The following is a 17614-nucleotide window of genomic DNA, read 5'->3' as shown; positions in this document are numbered from 1 at the left end:
GTCAATGAAATAACAGCTATAAAATGTGTGTGTATGCACGCAGCGGTGCAGGTGTGGTGCGGAAATCTTACTTGGAGATGAAATACCCTGTGCTCTGCCCCCAATGTCCAGTGTAGTGAATCAAATGGGGTTTTTCTTTACCCCGGAGCAGACTGGACTGCAGCTTTACATCCCTTTATTACAGGTAATGAAGTGCTGTACAGAAATGTGCTGTCGCTAAAAATAGCTTCTTTCACATACAATAAATATGCAATAAAATATTTCTCTTAAAATGATTTAGTGTTAGGAGGTTAATCTAAAAGAAATTATGACAGGTGCTCTGAGAAGCAGCAAGAACATATCGAGATGTCTTGAATGCTCCAGGCTTTAGGCCTATTCATTCATGGTGTGCATATTTTTTGCACCTTTTGCTACTTTTTTCTACGTGAAAAGATTTTGGTACTTGTTTGATTGTTCCTAATGGAGTAGTGAATTAATTTCGAGTTTTATTTATAACAGACTAACGCGAAATCACGTTTTTAGTTCGTTTATCGGAGTCGTTGTGAGATTTGTCTGAGCTTCAGCTGTGTGTGTGTGGGGAGTGTGAGGCTTCTCTTGAAAACACACAAACGCACGTTTGGTTCTCTGACTGGCTGGCACGACAGGGGGCAGTGTGAAAGCTGCTCTCAGCATTGCAACACGAAAACATCGCACTTTCTTTACACCGCATCTTTTCTTTATATTTCTTAAAAGTTCAGTTTTTTCCATGTTTATAGGATTTAGTAGTTTTGGGGAGGTGGGTTGCGCATGCCTTTCTGACTCTGCCCGTATTTCACTGTACAGCCTTGAGGTTGTTTTGTAAATAAAAATTATTAATTTTGGCCAAACGAAGTGTCCGAGGACATCATGTCCATCATGTTCTTCTCAAAGCGCTTCAGAAGCCTCCAAATTTCAACCGGAACGAAAAATCCATTTTAGCAGTGCAAGGAATATTATATTTATAATCTATCGAAAAATATCGAAACAATAGATTATCCACTGATGATGAACGTTTAATTGAATAATAATAATAATAATAATAATAATAATGATAATAATAATAAGCGTGTGTTTTGATCATCTATTGTTTAGTGAATTATTATTATTGTTATTGTTGTTGTTTTGTCTTCACCTATTATTTAATTCCACGTGTGCAGCTTTAAATCGATGTTTCATATGAAGTGATTTAATATATAGTGAAGGAAGTTATAGTTTTTAGATCGAAAGATCGCTTTATTCGTTCCAGATGGAAATCCGCATTCATGATCTATTAGTTTATTCTGAATAATATCGAATAAAAGTGTTATGATCACATTTAAATCATTAATAATGATCATTTCATGCTGAAATTGTTTTGCCTTTTTTTTTTATTTTCACCGATTTGTGTGCATTTTAATGATACGCTTTACATCGCGTTCACATTGCGTGGAGTTCATTATTCATTACACAATGTTTATTTTTGACTTTAATAAATATAAAATCTTTTTTTTTTTTACTGTGTCACCAGTTTAATCAGATTTAACCCTAAATATGCGAGCAGCTTCTTGTCATTATTTGACTTGGGAATTGTAGGAAGCAGATTGTGTGTGAAAGTGTGTCAAAATCATCAATAACAAACCGAAGGAAAAACCTTTGCTAGATCAATAACCGCATAAAGTATTTGTGATAATGTAAGACTGAATGTTCTGTACATTTATATTCATTTTAATAATGAATGAATGAATTGATCAGTCGACAGAGTTTAAAGGCTGATTGTTTTCCGTAGCTTAATTCATTAAATGACGTCATCAAACAACTTTACAGATAAGACATTGTCAGATAGTAAGCATAATTTCAATAGTTTTATTTCATATTTTTATTCCCTATACCTTTTCGCAAGATCACTATTTACTGGTTGTGTTGTGAACCCCACCTCGGGTGAGCTGTGTGTTTTTTGCGCTGCTTTCTCATTGGACGGCGCATTTTGGCTCGTGGCGTTTCCGCGTGTGTGATTGGCTAAACACAGTTTGACAGGGAGGCAGAGGATTGCCCTCGAAAGTTCTCCAGAAGCGTGTATCAATCAGAGAGGAGAAAGAAAGACAGAGAGGCAGAGGATTGGAAAGTGGAGGCGCACTAGAAGATATCTGAGTAAAAATACAGCTCGGAGCAAAGTGATTTCACACTTTAGGAATGGCCTCGCACGTGCCCAGGATCTTTAAACTTGCGATTTAGATGTGCGTTTGGATTATTATATATGTTTTTGGTCATTGGAGAACTTTTGGTGAACTTATACATCCGTTGTGCGTCAGTTCAGCAAGTCGTGCGCTCGGTGCTCGAGGGAGGCATCGATAAGGTTCACTCTCGGCTGGATTTGCCGCGGGAGACATGAGCGAGAGGAGGCGATCGGCCGCCGCGCTGAGCTCCAGAGCGCACGCCTTCTCGGTGGAGGCCCTCATTGGCACCAACAAAAAGCGAAAGCTCCGTGGCTGGGAGGAGAAGGCGCTCGAGCTCTCTATGGAAAACCTCGCAAGCAACGGCCAGCTGGAAGACGGAGAAGACGCCGGTCAGTGTCTGGATATCGAGCCGGGTTAGTGCGCAATCACGCCTTCACCTGCGCTCCGGCACAGGTTTCTGGTGTAACGTCAGTGCTCACGGACACTTATGCACAAGTTTATAAATAGTTGTTACAACACAGTTGCAAGATGGACTTATAATAATAATTGTCAGAAATAAATTGTTTGCCTGGGCGTTTTTTTTTTGCTTGAATAATTTATGCCATCCGCATAAAAAAATACATTCAATATCATGAAAAAAAATAATAAATAGAATATGGAATAGCTCTGCTCACATTTCTAACCTGGCTCCATTATGCAAACTGCCTTATGGTGAAGTTCTTCATTTTAAAAACGATCAAATTCAATGCATTTTAGCGTAAAACAATTGTGTATTTATACAAACGGCTTGTGAGTGAGGGCTGAAATTCTTAAAAAGGAATGACGCTTAAAAATCTTGTTCTTTTCCCAAAATCTGTGTAACGTTTGCTATTTTTTTGACGGTGTTTCAGGGTGAAAACAGAGTTGCGATGTTTTTGTAGAATTGATTTCAGCCCTCATTTAACGCTAATGGACCTCAATTGCTCAATGACTATAATTCCTTTACTGTTTTAAATTAATGACACTTCACTCGAAACGCCCTTCTTCAATGCAGAACCCATAGGCTACAACATTTGCGCCAGAATTGCAGTGACCGCAAAAACAGAGCCTCTTAAATCTGACAGCTACTATAGACATTCATATATCTGAACTAGCAAAGCTAAAGTTTTAGTTGTTTATTCGAGTGTGAAAGTGTTCAACAGCAGGTGTGTGTGTGTGTGTGTGTGTGTGTGTGTGTGTGTGTGTGTGTGTATGTCTGGCTGTCTGGCTGTCCGGCTGTGAGTCTGTGGGGAGGCCTGTTTTCGGAATAAACTGATCAGCTGCATCACTTGATTAGTCTCGCCAATGAGATGGTCAAACACAGCACCTCCAACACCATTTTTCATTCCAAAATATCCTATTATTCCTTATTCCTTAAATCCCTTCGATTGAAACCATAGTCTTTTGGTTCTTTTGTTTAGTGATTGTTTTGTAATTCTTTTTTAAAAGACACATTCAAGGCATTTGGTCAACTGAGAATAAAGGAGCAATTCTTGGTGTGCAGGAATAATTGTTTGTTTGTTTGTTTTTAAAATATAGATTATTATAGACTACATTCCCCGTGTTTTAAGACAAAAATGTAAAATAATCGATGTTTTTGTAGGCTACTAAACTGTCACAAAAATGATGTATGTATTTAAATGATATATTACATTCCCTATCGTTCATATAAAAAAAATAGTCTGTACAAGATGTCCAACATAATAATCATATTAAATTTTTTGTTTACGTTTTCTGCAGTTGGGTGCGTTTTGATAGGTTATATATTTTCCAACATGCTGCATATATACATTTTTATAATTTCTGTGGTATTGAGTGTATACATAAACATGGATAAATGCAGTGTTGCACTGAACACAAAGATGAGGGAACTCTGGGAAAAGACGTTTTAGTTTGAAGTGCAGAATGAAGTAGATTTGGGTGGTTTTATCGCCTGGTAGATCTGCAGGTCATTTCATGGTTCGGCGTGTTTGTGGCATATCCTCCCGGACAAATAATCCTACAGCCATCAGAAAAAAAGTATAAAACACGCTCCTGAATAACACGCTGCTAACGTTCAACGGGAAAATATAAATCTTGTGTTTTCAGTGGTGTGTGTAATTCCCTTCACATTGTCCACACACTTTTTATAGGCAGTCTTCCTGTGTAAAGTATCTTAAATCCCTTGTAAGCATTTATTATTGTTTCTATATATGTATGATTTTTTTTTCTGTGCGTGCATCTATTTCGTTAGGATTTTCTGAATTTTCTTGTTTACATTTACATTTTACAGACGCCCTTTTCCAGAGCGACGTACAAAAGTGTTGACACATTTAATATACTTATGCGCTTATCTTTAAAAAGCAAAAGTATATTTTCGTTTTCCCAGTGAATTTACGTTTTAATGTAAGTCACATTAACAGGACTTTGCTCATTATAAAATGCGTGCTATTTTTTTATTATTGTTTTTTAACGCTTGTTTTCAAACTTTTTTTTAATACATGTAAGTATTTTACTCAATTACTAAATACACCTCAATATATATGTTTTAGCATTTTCATCCTTCTTTAGATTGTTTTTAGAAATATAAATGTACATTATATTCTTAAACTCTCACAGGCCTCGGTTAATTGGCAATACGCTGCAAAACAATACTTAAAGAGCCTAAACAAGAGATGAAGATTTTTTTTTGCTACGGTTTTTTTTACGATTTCATTTTGGTTCTGAATGACCTACACTTAAACTATCCAATATGAATAGAACATAAAATTAGTTTTTAAATATACATTTATTATTATTATTAGTAGTAGTATTTGGTGGTATTGTTATTGGTATATAGTATTGGTAGTATTTATATATAGTATTGGTAGTATTGGTATATAGTATTGCTAGTATTGGTATATAGTATTGGTAGTATTGATATATAGTATTGGTAGTATTGGTAGTATTGGTATATAGTATTGCTAGTATTGGTATATAGTATTGGTAGTATTGGAATATAGTATTGGTAGTATTGGTAGTATTGGTATATAGTATTGGTAGTATTGGAATATAGTATTGGTAGTATTGGTAGTATTGGTATATAGTATTGGTGGTAGTATTAGTAGTATTTCTTTAATTTTCACAACAATGCAAATAGGTCAGTTTAACACAGCACATTTGTATTGCATGAAACATGATTGCGCGCTCTCAGTGACGTACGTGTGTGTGTGTGTGTGTGTGTGTGTGTGTGTGTGTGTGTGTGTGTGTGTGTGTGTTTATCCACGACATCAGAATATTGCGTATGTTTTTATCTTTAAATAATCTGAACTCAATTGGCCCTGTGCGTCGCATTGAAAGAAGTTTATAACGAAAGGCGACAGATGTGTGTGTGCTTTAAAGGGAGGTTTAATCTTTATCTTTATTGCCTCCCTTTCACGTGGGATTGAATGAAATCCAGCGGAAACAGGTGCTTCTGTTCCTGCTGCATTGGGTTACTCTAACATTTCATGCTTAATGAGTCGCTTTATACCCAAGTCCTTCTTCACTGAACTAACTATTCCGTTCATGGCTTCAGATACCGAAATAATTATTCGTTGTTGAAATTGTAAATAAAATCCTCAATTGAATAGTAACTTAACACTGTTGAAAGCCATTGTCCACGTGACTCTTCATGGGCGAGAACTAAGTTCTGCATTTATAAAATAAATAAATATATATAATATATACTGGATATATATATATATATATATATATATATATATATATATATATATATATATATATATATATATATATACCCAGTAATTGATCACAAATCATTTCACTCTAAAACTCTAAATTTAAACACTTTTTACCCTTTTTCATTTGGTCATATTGGTATCTAGTGATCTGTAATACAGTTTCTCTGGTATGGAGTTTGCACGGTGATATTAAACCAGGCGAGTTCGTGTTTGAGGAAACGAGGAGCTGATGACAGCAGCAGTGAAACGGTACCATATGATTGGTTTGGCTTGAGGTGAGACCCCCGGGACTCGTGGACATCCACGGACGGTCCTACAGCGCTCCTTCTTGTGTGAACGGAAGACCCATCGAAACGCTGATAAGAAAAAAGCTTTCAGGAAGGCAATAATTTTCCCCTCTCTAAGTCAAGGCCACGGCCATGGGGCTTTAGGAGGGCTGTCTCGTGTGTGCAATGAGTTATAAAGCTAGTGTTGCTGGACAGTGTCCAGTCTTCCTGCAGCTCTGAGTCCGTGTTGCCTTATTTGCATTGCGAACGCTGCCAAAGCAATCTCACTCATGTGAACAGTCTCTGTGCATGCTGTCTGCAGTAGTGAAACTAATAGTGAAATTCTGCTCTTTCACCTATTGTGTTTAGTGTTGGTCTGTTGAAGTCTGTTTAAATGATACATTTATTGCAAAATCTGAACAAATCATTTGATAAATGGAGGAAAGGCTAGGATAAGAACATACAGAATAGAGTATTTTTGTGTGATGGGTTCTTATAATACATGGTAAATATATATAAAAATATATAACACCTGCCATCTGTGAATATTAATTATTACATTTTAAATCTCATTCCTCCTCGTTGGTTTTATCATTTTTATTTGTGTGATTTGTCATGCATTTATTAAATGTATTATTGCATTAATAACATGTTAAAATGAAATAAAATGTCAGTATCCTAAAATACCAATTCTGGCACAATTCAGCCTTTTTAACCTTTTTTATTTCAATAGAAGAATTTCTGCCATTTGCGTCATTTCTTAATTTCTGAGATTGACAATCCTGTAAATAAACAAGTCAATAGTCGCATTTATACCCTTTCATTCATCATTTCATCATTAGTTGCTTTTGGGACATTAAGCCTTAAATATATTTATTATTTAAACTCACAGTAGGAATGCAATATGTTTTACACATTTTCATTAAACCTTTTGGTTTATTATAAATAAATTCTATATCTTCAGTAAAGGCCGCGCGTTTTCCGAAGCCGTGTTATTTGCATGTCTAGTTTTGATAATCATTTTTATGTTTTTGCTGGCAGATTGCGAGGCCAGTCCAGGCTCGGACGGTGAGGTGTTGGCGGAGAGATCCTCGTGCTCTCTCGGTAGCCCCGCGGATCTGAACCCCGCCGCCTCCATGGAGGAGATCCAGGTGGAGCTGCAGTGCGCGGACCTGTGGAAGCGCTTCCACGACATCGGCACGGAAATGATCATCACCAAAGCAGGAAGGTATTCAGCAACAGGTCAAAGGCGTCCAGCGTGGATAATTAATGTCAAACTTCAGGAAATATGTCAATAGGTCTTTTATATATTACAATATTTTTTTTTGCAAGAAAAAGAAAACGACTTAAAAGTCGCTCCGGCCTCCCAAAAAAATAACAGTCCTATTTGAAGCAAATCAATTATACTTTGTGTTATTAAAGACATATTTTTCACCACAGCAGGGTGGCACAGAGGTGCTAAGATCAGTCACTTTGGCTCGCTCGCGCGCGCGCGCGCACGCACGCGCACACACACGCGCGCACTCGCGAAAGGACGAATTCGATGCCTTGATATTTTTCGGGGTGCTAATGTGTTACACATGGGGGCCGAGAGCTCCGGACACGCGAGAGTCGCGTCCTCTCATCATAAGCCGAGCCCTCAGAGAAACACTGTGACGAGAACTGCTTTTAATTAATAACCCGCAAATATGTTGTTCTTTTTCTTTTTTTTTGTTGCTTTCTCGAGCCGAACCTTCAAATCCAAATCAAAGTGAGCATATAAACTTTCCCTGGTCTGCTTTGTCTCCACGCCATGAGATGCATCAGGCTGTTAGAGTTTGTTCCTCGCCTGATCCTTTAAACTACATGAAAACATGTTTGAAGCAACATTTTCGGGGTTTTTATAATTGTATGTAACTCGCTGTAACACGTAAATTGTAAATCGCTTACACGCAGGGAAGTGTGTGTGCTTCTGATCAAATCTTCAGTCCATCAGAAATGAAATCAGAAATCAGTGTCAAAAGATAGTAACGTAGATAGTTTTTATGACGGGATGAAAATATTGCAAATATTGCGAATATAAACAGCAAAAACAAACCTACAAATAAACAAATAAATAAATGTTTTTTTCTTCCACCCCACTAATAATCTTTTAATTATCTCTGGATGTGTCAGCAGACATATCTCCTTATTTTGCAGAAATAGTTTACAATTTATAAATGTGATTTAACATCAATATGTCAGTTGATGCACCAGAGAAAGTTATAGCAATTATTTGATTTAGGAAAAAAATTGTTGACCATTGAGCATCTAAGCTAAGTGTGCAGTTTGTGAGCTCTTACATATAAGGGAAGGAAATGTAGTGTAGCTTTTTAAATATATTTGTAAAGAATTTCAAGTAGGAAAAACAATGCTCAATAAAGGTACTAAACATATTTGATTGTTGAGACGAGGTCTTTTGCTGCAGGGTGGAAAAGCAGTATTGAATTTTTCTCTTGACAAAAGATTTACGGCGTTTAAATGAAAAGAAAAAACGCAGTTTTGAAGTGTCATTTAAAGGGAAGTCATGGGGTTTTGCTTTCTGCGTCATTCACTGTCCGTGTTTGCAGTCATTTAACCTACAATACTGATATTGACAGTGTCGATTGTTGCCTGCAAAAAAATCCAAGTGTCCTATTTATTTTCACGTACAAATCATGTTTTGTAAAATGCCTGTAACATTTCAGCTGCTTTATCTTTAATAAATTAACGGCAATATTTCTGTTAATGAACTGCCTTATATATATATATATATATATATATATATATATATATATATATATATATATATATATATATTAGGATATATTATTATTATTATTATTATTATTATTTTGTTATTCAAATAAATATTTTTGCATAACTCTGAAGAATTCTCAGTGCATTTCTCTACTATGTGTGTACAGGAGAATGTTTCCTGCCATGAGAGTTAAAATCGTGGGACTGGATCCACATCAGCAGTATTATATAGCCATGGACATAGTACCGGTGGACAACAAGAGATACAGGTGTGTTTATCAGAGTATGTACCTTTTATATTTTAACCTGATCCTAATATGGATAAAAAAAAGTTATACATTTCTGGCCAAGTGAGATAGAATTGTCGCATTTAAAATAAATAAATAAATAAATAATAATGATAAGCGAACAAAGATATGGAGAAGAGTCACATTTAGTTGGAACAAAGTTGGGGGCTTATGATAGGCATGCATGTCTGAAGATTATTCCAAGCTCTGAAACTGTTGCAAATGTGATTTTTTTTTTTTTTTTTTTGGTGTTTTTACCCTCTTGTGCCAGATATAAGTGACAAAAGGTGGGATAGCATTATTGATACTCCACTGATATTTCTTTTCATTTGGTTCATATTACTTTAATTAAACCAAGACATTAAAATAGGTGTGAGACATAATATTTAGATTAGAAAACCTGATGTGACAGGAATAAAAGTGTGTGATACCACAGTACTAGTAAAACTAGTATCCTATATTAAAGCTCATGGCTTCTTGAAATAGGGAAAATGTCATTTGACTCATAGGGCCTTTGATAATTGTCTTTATTCAAATTTCAGTTACGTTTAAATTAATGTCGCATGTATACTCAAAATAGAATCCGCAGTCATTTCAAGACCGTGTTTCAACGCTTGAATATCACGGCGGATTTTAGAAGTCAAAAGATCTTGTAAAATTAAATGGGATTTTCTTTTCTGGCTGGGGAATTTACCACAAGGCTTTGCAAATAGAGCGCAAATCTATCACTGGAATGCTTTATCCGTCTCAAGGTCTGGAGTCTGGAAACACAGCATTTATTTGACTTTACACACTTTACTTAGGCTCACTGCCTTTTCTAAGGAAGGTTGAGGTTATGCTAGATTTGCTAAGTCTTCCTTTATATATTACTTGATTAGATTTTTTTTTTACTTTAATGTGGCAGCCAGCGGACCAAAATAAAAAAAAAAACTTATTACATCTGTGTGCAAAATATACATGTCCATTTGTGCTTTCTTTCACTTTACAATGAGAAAAGCCCTGCATGTTTTTTTTCTTTCTTTCTTTCTTTCTTAATTTTTTTTTACTTGCCTCAGTTGTTTGTGTGCATGTGTGTGGGTATGAGTGTGTGCGTTTTTGAACTTTATGATAATGCAAGAGAGCTGGCTATTTTATTTCCTTTTATTGTTGTTTATATGTAACTCCATATGGACTTTTTCTTCGAATATGAATATGTCCTCAAAACTCTCCAAAGGGTGTCACATAAAGTCTGATCTTTATTGATTGTGTTGGTGCCAGATGGCAGATTTGTGTGAGATGAAAGAAGACTAATCAAATTTCCAGTTCTGTTTGGGGCTAAGGTTTCTCCCTTCTTTAACACTTTCCCTGCTACACAGAGCATAACCCTAAACAGGACTCCAAACAGGAAATTACAGAAAAGCCTGGTATTTGTGAGCGTGTGCGTGTGCGTGCGTGTGTGCGTGTCCGTGCGTGCATGTGTGCGTGTGTCCATGTGGGTTGTTCTTTTTCATGTTTCTGTGTCAGTATTCTTTTGTGTTACTGTGCCTTTATATGTTCATGTACCACGTATCCATGCATATCATTTCTCATTTGCATTCAATATATGTGTGTTTGTTTGTGTCCATATGTGCATGTGTGTGTTTGCTGTAGGCTGCAATGAAATGGATGCAAAGAGGATGTTCAATGATGCCAAGCAATAACAATTGGGTATAATGAGAGTTACACCCATGTTTTAGGGTTGACTGGTAACTTTGGAAAAGGTGCTGCAGCTAAACAGTTTCAGAACTAAAGACCAGAACTAAAGACAACCAGCTGTGAAATAGACAGCAGTGGGTACCGTCTAAATTGTCAGCAGTGTCAATAACAAACCAAGAACGACTAAACAAAAAGGGGTAGGATTAGAGCCACAGCCACATTTCTGGTATTGGTATGGCAATAGGTCATATATAGACTTATGTATACGTACATATAACCTTATGTACTTATTTGTGTATACGAACAATAAAAATGCTTAAAGTCTAAAGTGATATTTGGTGTCTCATATCAAATCGCTGTATTTGCAGGTATGTTTATCATAGTTCAAAATGGATGGTGGCTGGAAATGCAGACTCTCCTGTTCCCCCACGTGTGTATATCCATCCGGATTCACTGGCCTCTGGGGACACATGGATGAGACAGGTGGTCAGCTTTGACAAACTGAAACTCACTAACAATGAGCTGGATGACCAAGGACATGTAAGTTTATCTTATTGCAATAAGGTCTCTAGTTATAAGAGAGGTTAACCAGGCATTGGGGTTAGTTTTATTCACTATTACAATTGTGTTTGGTGTCTGTATATATTTCATAACTCTATAGCTACCAATAATGTAACTAAATGTATTTTATTATAGACTCTCATTGTATATGTAGCATTTCTTTTATAATAAACCTATATTATAAAATTATTTACAAGACAAAATCTTCTTCAGTAATGCTTCAATATTTTACAACCAAACAGTGACTGGTTCTGGATGTGATCTTTCTAGATGTGATTTTGACTTATGAATCGTGTTCGGAAATGACCCATGTTACACACTACTCTAGATATAATTCTTTGTTGTTCCTTGCAGTTTAGTATGAATGTACAAAGAAGGAGTTTTTGTTTAGAGCTTTAACCGACTCTTGCTGACATTCAACATGCTCTGCTTTGTCGTCATGGTTATGAGTTAAACAGTCAAAGCAAGAACAGGGTTATAGGAGTGATATGTCAGCATGCCTAATGCTAAATCATTTAACTAGTGCTTAATATGAACAGCTTTAAAAATCACTAGCGAAAACATTTTTTGCTTTCTGTCCCAAATCAGACTTCCCTTTTCCAGGTTTTAGATGTATAGTATATGTGCTCAAAATGGCCATTTTATTCCAAGTTTATGGTAAGCACTACTTTGCTGGCATCGTCTGTGCATGTAGAGATGTTTTTGTTTCAATCGGTGATGCTATCACTCTACCATTCTGACAAATGTAATAACATATGGGTGTTAAGAACTACAGTGGGCTGGTGTTTTTATGGAAAAGGGAGAAGGGCCTTTTTTTCTTTTTTTTTTACAACAGCCTTATAAAAAGAAACTTTTATTTTTTGTTCGCCTGGAGCCAGAGTGGAAGTTAACAGTGGAACGTCCTGTGTGAAATGTCTTGCTATGGTGGACAATTCAACCCTTTTATTAATTCAGTTTTCTCCCCCGTGCTCACATTAATCTTAATGCCATTGAAAAATAGATTTATATTGTATATAACTTTTCAAATGTCTAAAATTGAACAATGTAACTGTATCTCCAAAATACAGTTAAAACCATAAATTCTGTGGTTAGTTTCAAAACACCATTTTTTTGTTTATTGGTTATGATAGCTTAACCAGTGAAATAATAATAAATTCAGTTCAATATGCTTTTAACTAGATAGTGTTTTTAACATTGGACTTTGTCACATTGCCACTTGTTGTTGCTGTAATTTTCTTTGCAAAGCAAGTAGTCGATCTCTTAAAATGGTCCATATTATTGTTTTGGCTGCTGTGGGATTTTGGTCACATTTGCTCTGTTTCTTCTGATACTTGAGGTTGGAAGGTAGAGTCTTGTCCTAAACTCCCATTGGCCATTCTGATGTGTAAAGTCAGAAAGATAAGACATAGGAATATTACATTTGTTGTCACAAAGGTGTTTTCTCACTAATTTGAACTTTCTGGCTCAGGGGAGTTTGTCAGACCCTAAAAATAATTTAAATTAATGAAAGCCAATCCAAAACTGGAAGTTCTGTAGCTCTGATGCAGCACTACGGTACTGAATGTTCAGCACAAGCTCACTCGCAGCTCTGCATTTTTGCCTTATATGACACAGGCATAAATAATTGAATGAAATGGAAAAATAAACGGCATCTTCCTCTTTCAGATCATCCTACACTCCATGCACAAATATCAACCACGTGTTCATGTGATCCGGAAGGACTTCAGTAGTGAGCTCTCTCCTACTAAGCCAGTGCCCACTGGGGAAGGTGTGAAGACCTTCAGTTTCCCTGAAACTGTTTTCACCACAGTCACAGCATATCAAAACCAACAGGTCTGTATCACAGTACAGCACATTAAAGCAAGTCAAACTATCCAGTGTGGCAGATGTCTTTTAAAATACATGTTGATGAATCATTATTTTGCATTTAATATTATTCACATAGATTTTGATTTCTTCCTCCTTTGATTTACTTACTTGTCTTACAGATTACCCGACTAAAGATTGACCGCAACCCATTTGCTAAAGGTTTCCGGGACTCAGGGAGAAACAGGTACATTTTCATGAGTACTAATGTAACCAATCCTTCCACTGTAATCTCCATACTGCTTAGCCAAACAAACATATTTCTCGAATGTTACTTTGACTATGAAAATAATCCTCTGGAGATGCATTTTAATCTACTATGTGTTGTCTCCAAAAAAATCACCTGCTGTTTCTTCTGCTAAGAAATCCTTGTTGACCTGTAATATCCAGGGGCGAAATGACTTCTTTCCTCTCCTTTTCACAATTTCCATTTGTGTTTGTGCCATATCCTCATTCACTCTGTCTTCATTCTCTTCACTGTTCCATCTTCAAAACAACATTTTTACTTTGCTCTTCGGTGCTCCCCGTCAGTATAAGATGTGAGTCTGAATTAACATGCAACGAGAGCGAGGCTGGAACAGACCCTCGGCACATGAAAGCCTGCTGCCATCTGGAGAGCATTATCAGCACAGATATTTGAGACATCTTTTTTCATTTTTTCAAACAATAGAAGGCCTGATTTATGAACTTGCATGTTCATTGCAGTAGAAATACAAATGAAAACATTATTTCAGTGTATGATATTCATAGACAAAAAGTATAATTACTCACACATCTATCCTTATTTAACTCAAATTATGGTTTTAAAGAAATATAGCTCTGTTTGAGTAATAAAGCTCTATATTCACCACTAAGTAACCACAGTTCAATTTATCCAGTCAGGATCATGAATACTGCAGCACATTTTATAATACAGGATCAAAACCCAGCATCTGTTATTTATTCAATATATTTCATAATTACAATAGAAACCTAATTACAGTCATTGCCATTATTGCTGCACCATGTTGGCATGCTTAGCTGTGCATTTATTCATTTTATTTATATTCTTCCTGACGCATTGGTTTTGAGGGATTACTCCGTGATGGAGTGCAGTTCTGGCCAAAGACTGTATTATTAGTGTGTGTGCCTAACGAGCAAGAGTAAGTAGAGACTCACAGCCCCTAAAGGAAACTGTGCTGTGCAGGTCGAGCTGAGCCTGAGGCTGAGCTGCCTCTCTCAGTACAGGGGAGTAAATCACACAGGAAGGAGATTCGTGTTTGGAGCGGAGATGAAACATCACTCAGATTTATGCGCACAGTAAAAAGGCTGCTCTTTTTTACAGGCTTTGGTTTCCTCCAACTCCCTCTTTTCAGTTCTTTTGCATCTCTTCTAATTTTCATGCAAATGATATGACACTTTATACTTACATCTCTTTTTTATTTCTTAACTTATTTTAATTCATCCATTGCTTCCCTTTTATTGTCATCCCTGTCCAAACTTCTGGTCTTGACCATTTCATGCTCTCTTCTACTAGGACTGGTCTGGAGGCGATCATGGAAACATATGCCTTTTGGAGACCACCTGTGAGGACGCTTACTTTCGAGGATTTCAGTAACATGCAGAAACAGCAAGGTGTGTGGATAGGACATCGAAATGATCTTAAAGAGACAAAAAAAAATTACTACAAATGTTCTATCACCATCATAAGAAAACTACAGAACAATAAAGAGACTAAGATGAACTAGAAAGCAGACACCATAGACTTGTCCATGCTCCAAATAAAACTGCAAAATAAATTAAAATTACCTCTGGGCTAGATAGTCGGAACTGCAACCTTTTTTCTAAGCCATAGCTAGTCTCAGTGGCCTGGAAAATCAAATGTTACATCAAAATCTCCTCTCTTAAAGCATAACAGTGACCAAAACCCAATACTTATCATAAACAGACATCTGTTTGGCATTAGAAGCCCTAATAGATTAAATGTTAATTAAAGTCCCAGAAAGCTGATGAACTTTTGGTACTCTGTACAGACGTTCTTCCTCCAGAGAATTTCATCTCTCCAGCAGCTCAGCCAGCTCTCTCTGAGTAATCAGCTTATTCCCTCAGCACCACTGAAGGCCCTCTCACCCCTGCCCGACAATAGGGGGAAAAACATGACATCACCCTAAGATCTCCTCTCACTCAGCCAGCAGAGCAGTACCACGCAGAGTAGAGCTCAGCTGTATTATCGAAGGCATATGGAGCTGGCCCAAACTTCAGCCAAGACGCAGAGTCCTGAATTGTTTTGAACTGACTGCACGATATTTTCCTTCCTTACCATGTGCTCAGTCTAAATTTTCGAAACAATGAAATGACCACTGGCCAGATTCTCATTAATAAAGAAATATGTGATTATAGATATCCCACAGCTATCATTCAGTTCCAAGACTTTGATATATATGCTTTGTATGTGCCAAGTGTCTTTTCCCTTCTATGTTATAAATGATTTTTAATGATGGAAATGAAGGCAAGATCTCATATATATATATATATATATATATATATATATATATATATATATATATATATATATATATATATATATATATATATATATGTATGTTTTCTTGACAACATTTACCTCACATTATTCCGAGGATAATTCTTTAAGGTACTAGTCTAACTTCGAAGAGAATTTGTCACTATTTATGAGTACAGAGATTTTGTAATTATTACTCTGGAGAGATACTATCCATTATATGCCTCCCAGTGGCACTTGCTGCCAAACTTGAACAGGGCTCTCTTGTTCCACATGGAGTTTAAGGATGCATTGCTTGTCCTTAGAAGCCTCTGTGACTGCACGTTGTTCCCAGACTGAAACGAGAGATCACTCTCAGTATGATTGTTGGCTAGTAATTCTGTTTTAAGAACTGGCCCTGTCTTACTTTATCACTGTTCTTGTGTATATATTTAAGTGCTTTTTATTTAAGACATATACAGTGTGTCTTTGTATTTGGTGTTAGTTTTATATCTGTATACAGACTTGTCTGTGTAGATTTTCAATCCTCCAAATCATTTTGAAAGCTGAGGAGCAGTAGGATCCTTGTGCATGGTGTATCAGTTTTAGTTGACACATGTTAAGATGTCTGCTTTTATTACAGTGAGACAGTAGGGTTTTCTTTTTAAAATCTCTTAATGTTTGTTAACTGTAATGTTAATTTTTTTAGGAGGGAGCACTGGCACATCTCCTACTACCTCAAGCACTGGAACACCATCTCCTTCAAGCGCGACTCACCTTCTCTCTCCCTCATGCTCTCCTCCCACTTTTCATCTTGCTCCGAACACCTTTAATGTGGGCTGTAGGGAAAGCCAGCTGTGTAACCTCGGGCTGTCTGAGTATCCTGCCTGTGCCCGAAGCAATATGACAACCTTGCAGGGCTATGGCGGACTGACCGATGGATCCTACGGCCGTCTCCAGTCAGCAGGGGGCAGCATGGCTTCCGCCCAGCCTTCAGACTCTTTCCTGCCCCAGAGGACTTCCTCTTTAATTGCAGCAGGAATGCAAGGAAGCACTCACACCTCATTGCCCACCAGTAGTAATGGCGGAGGCAGCAACAGTGGCAAAATGGATGCTTATGGAAGTCAGTTGTCATCTTTCCCCACCTCTCAGCTTCAGTATGTGATGCAGACAGGGGCAGGTACAGGCTCTGGCTCGTCCTCTTCATCAGGGACTTCCCCTTCCTCGGCTCACATGTTTACCGGGAGTCATCACCACATGCAGCAGGGCTCATACAATGCCTTTTCTTTGCACAATCCCTACAACCTCTATGGATACAACTTCCCAGCTTCTCCACGCCTGGCCACCAACTCAGAGAAATCTCAGGGCGGCCTGCTATGCTCATCCTCTTCTGCTGGTGCCTTTGCTGAGCGTCAATATCTTTCCAGTGGCAGTATGGACAGCATGCACATGATAGGAAATCCCAGCAGTAGCCAGCAGGTGTCCACAGCCTGTGATGGTCGCCAGTATAGCTCTTCCACTCAAATGTCTATGCACATGGTTTAAAAATATGATAAAAAAAGGTAAAACTTTGTGCGTCATCAATGCATTAAGTCAAATCAAACTGTTTCTCAGTCTGTTTTTCTGCTATCATAGAATTTTAACCTTAAAAAAAAAGCAGATTGTTGGTGTGTATTTCAGATGTTGCTGATGGACAAAAGTACAGAGCAAATCTTGAATCCTTTTAAAAAGGGACTATCATTAAATCACTAATTAGATGTACATGGACAACATAAATGTGTTATTTATGTCATTTTTCTTTGATACATGCCAAAAAAATAAGCAATTACATATA

The 17614-nt window shown here is 37.0% G+C and overlaps 1 protein-coding gene across 3 annotated transcripts; it reads left to right on the top strand.

Annotated features, from left to right (window-relative positions):
* The first annotated feature begins 46 nt into the window (after positions 1-46).
* On the top strand, positions 47-17378 carry tbx15 (T-box transcription factor 15). 3 transcript variants are annotated; one of them, XM_046845813.1, is made up of 9 exons: positions 110-184; positions 2307-2584; positions 7198-7384; positions 9081-9182; positions 11243-11414; positions 13101-13268; positions 13424-13488; positions 14818-14915; positions 16490-17378. In XM_046845813.1, the coding sequence occupies exons 2-9, from the start codon at positions 2383-2385 to the stop codon at positions 17323-17325; spliced, it is 1830 nt and encodes a 609-aa protein (XP_046701769.1). In that variant the 5' UTR covers positions 110-184; positions 2307-2382; the 3' UTR covers positions 17326-17378. The 3 variants fall into 3 exon arrangements, with proteins under 3 accessions (XP_046701770.1, XP_046701769.1, XP_046701771.1); XM_046845814.1 differs by lacking the exon at positions 2307-2584 and having other exon boundaries at positions 47-184; XM_046845815.1 differs by lacking the exons at positions 110-184; positions 2307-2584; positions 7198-7384 and adding an exon at positions 7738-7906.
* Positions 17379-17614: the final 236 nt, after the last annotated feature.

The sequence above is a fragment of the Silurus meridionalis genome, chromosome 3, assembly GCF_014805685.1.
Source record: "Silurus meridionalis isolate SWU-2019-XX chromosome 3, ASM1480568v1, whole genome shotgun sequence".
NCBI classification, from domain to species: Eukaryota; Metazoa; Chordata; class Actinopteri; order Siluriformes; family Siluridae; genus Silurus; species Silurus meridionalis.
The sequence above is the reverse complement of the archived record's forward strand: the minus strand, read 5'-3'. Positions and strand labels throughout refer to the sequence as shown.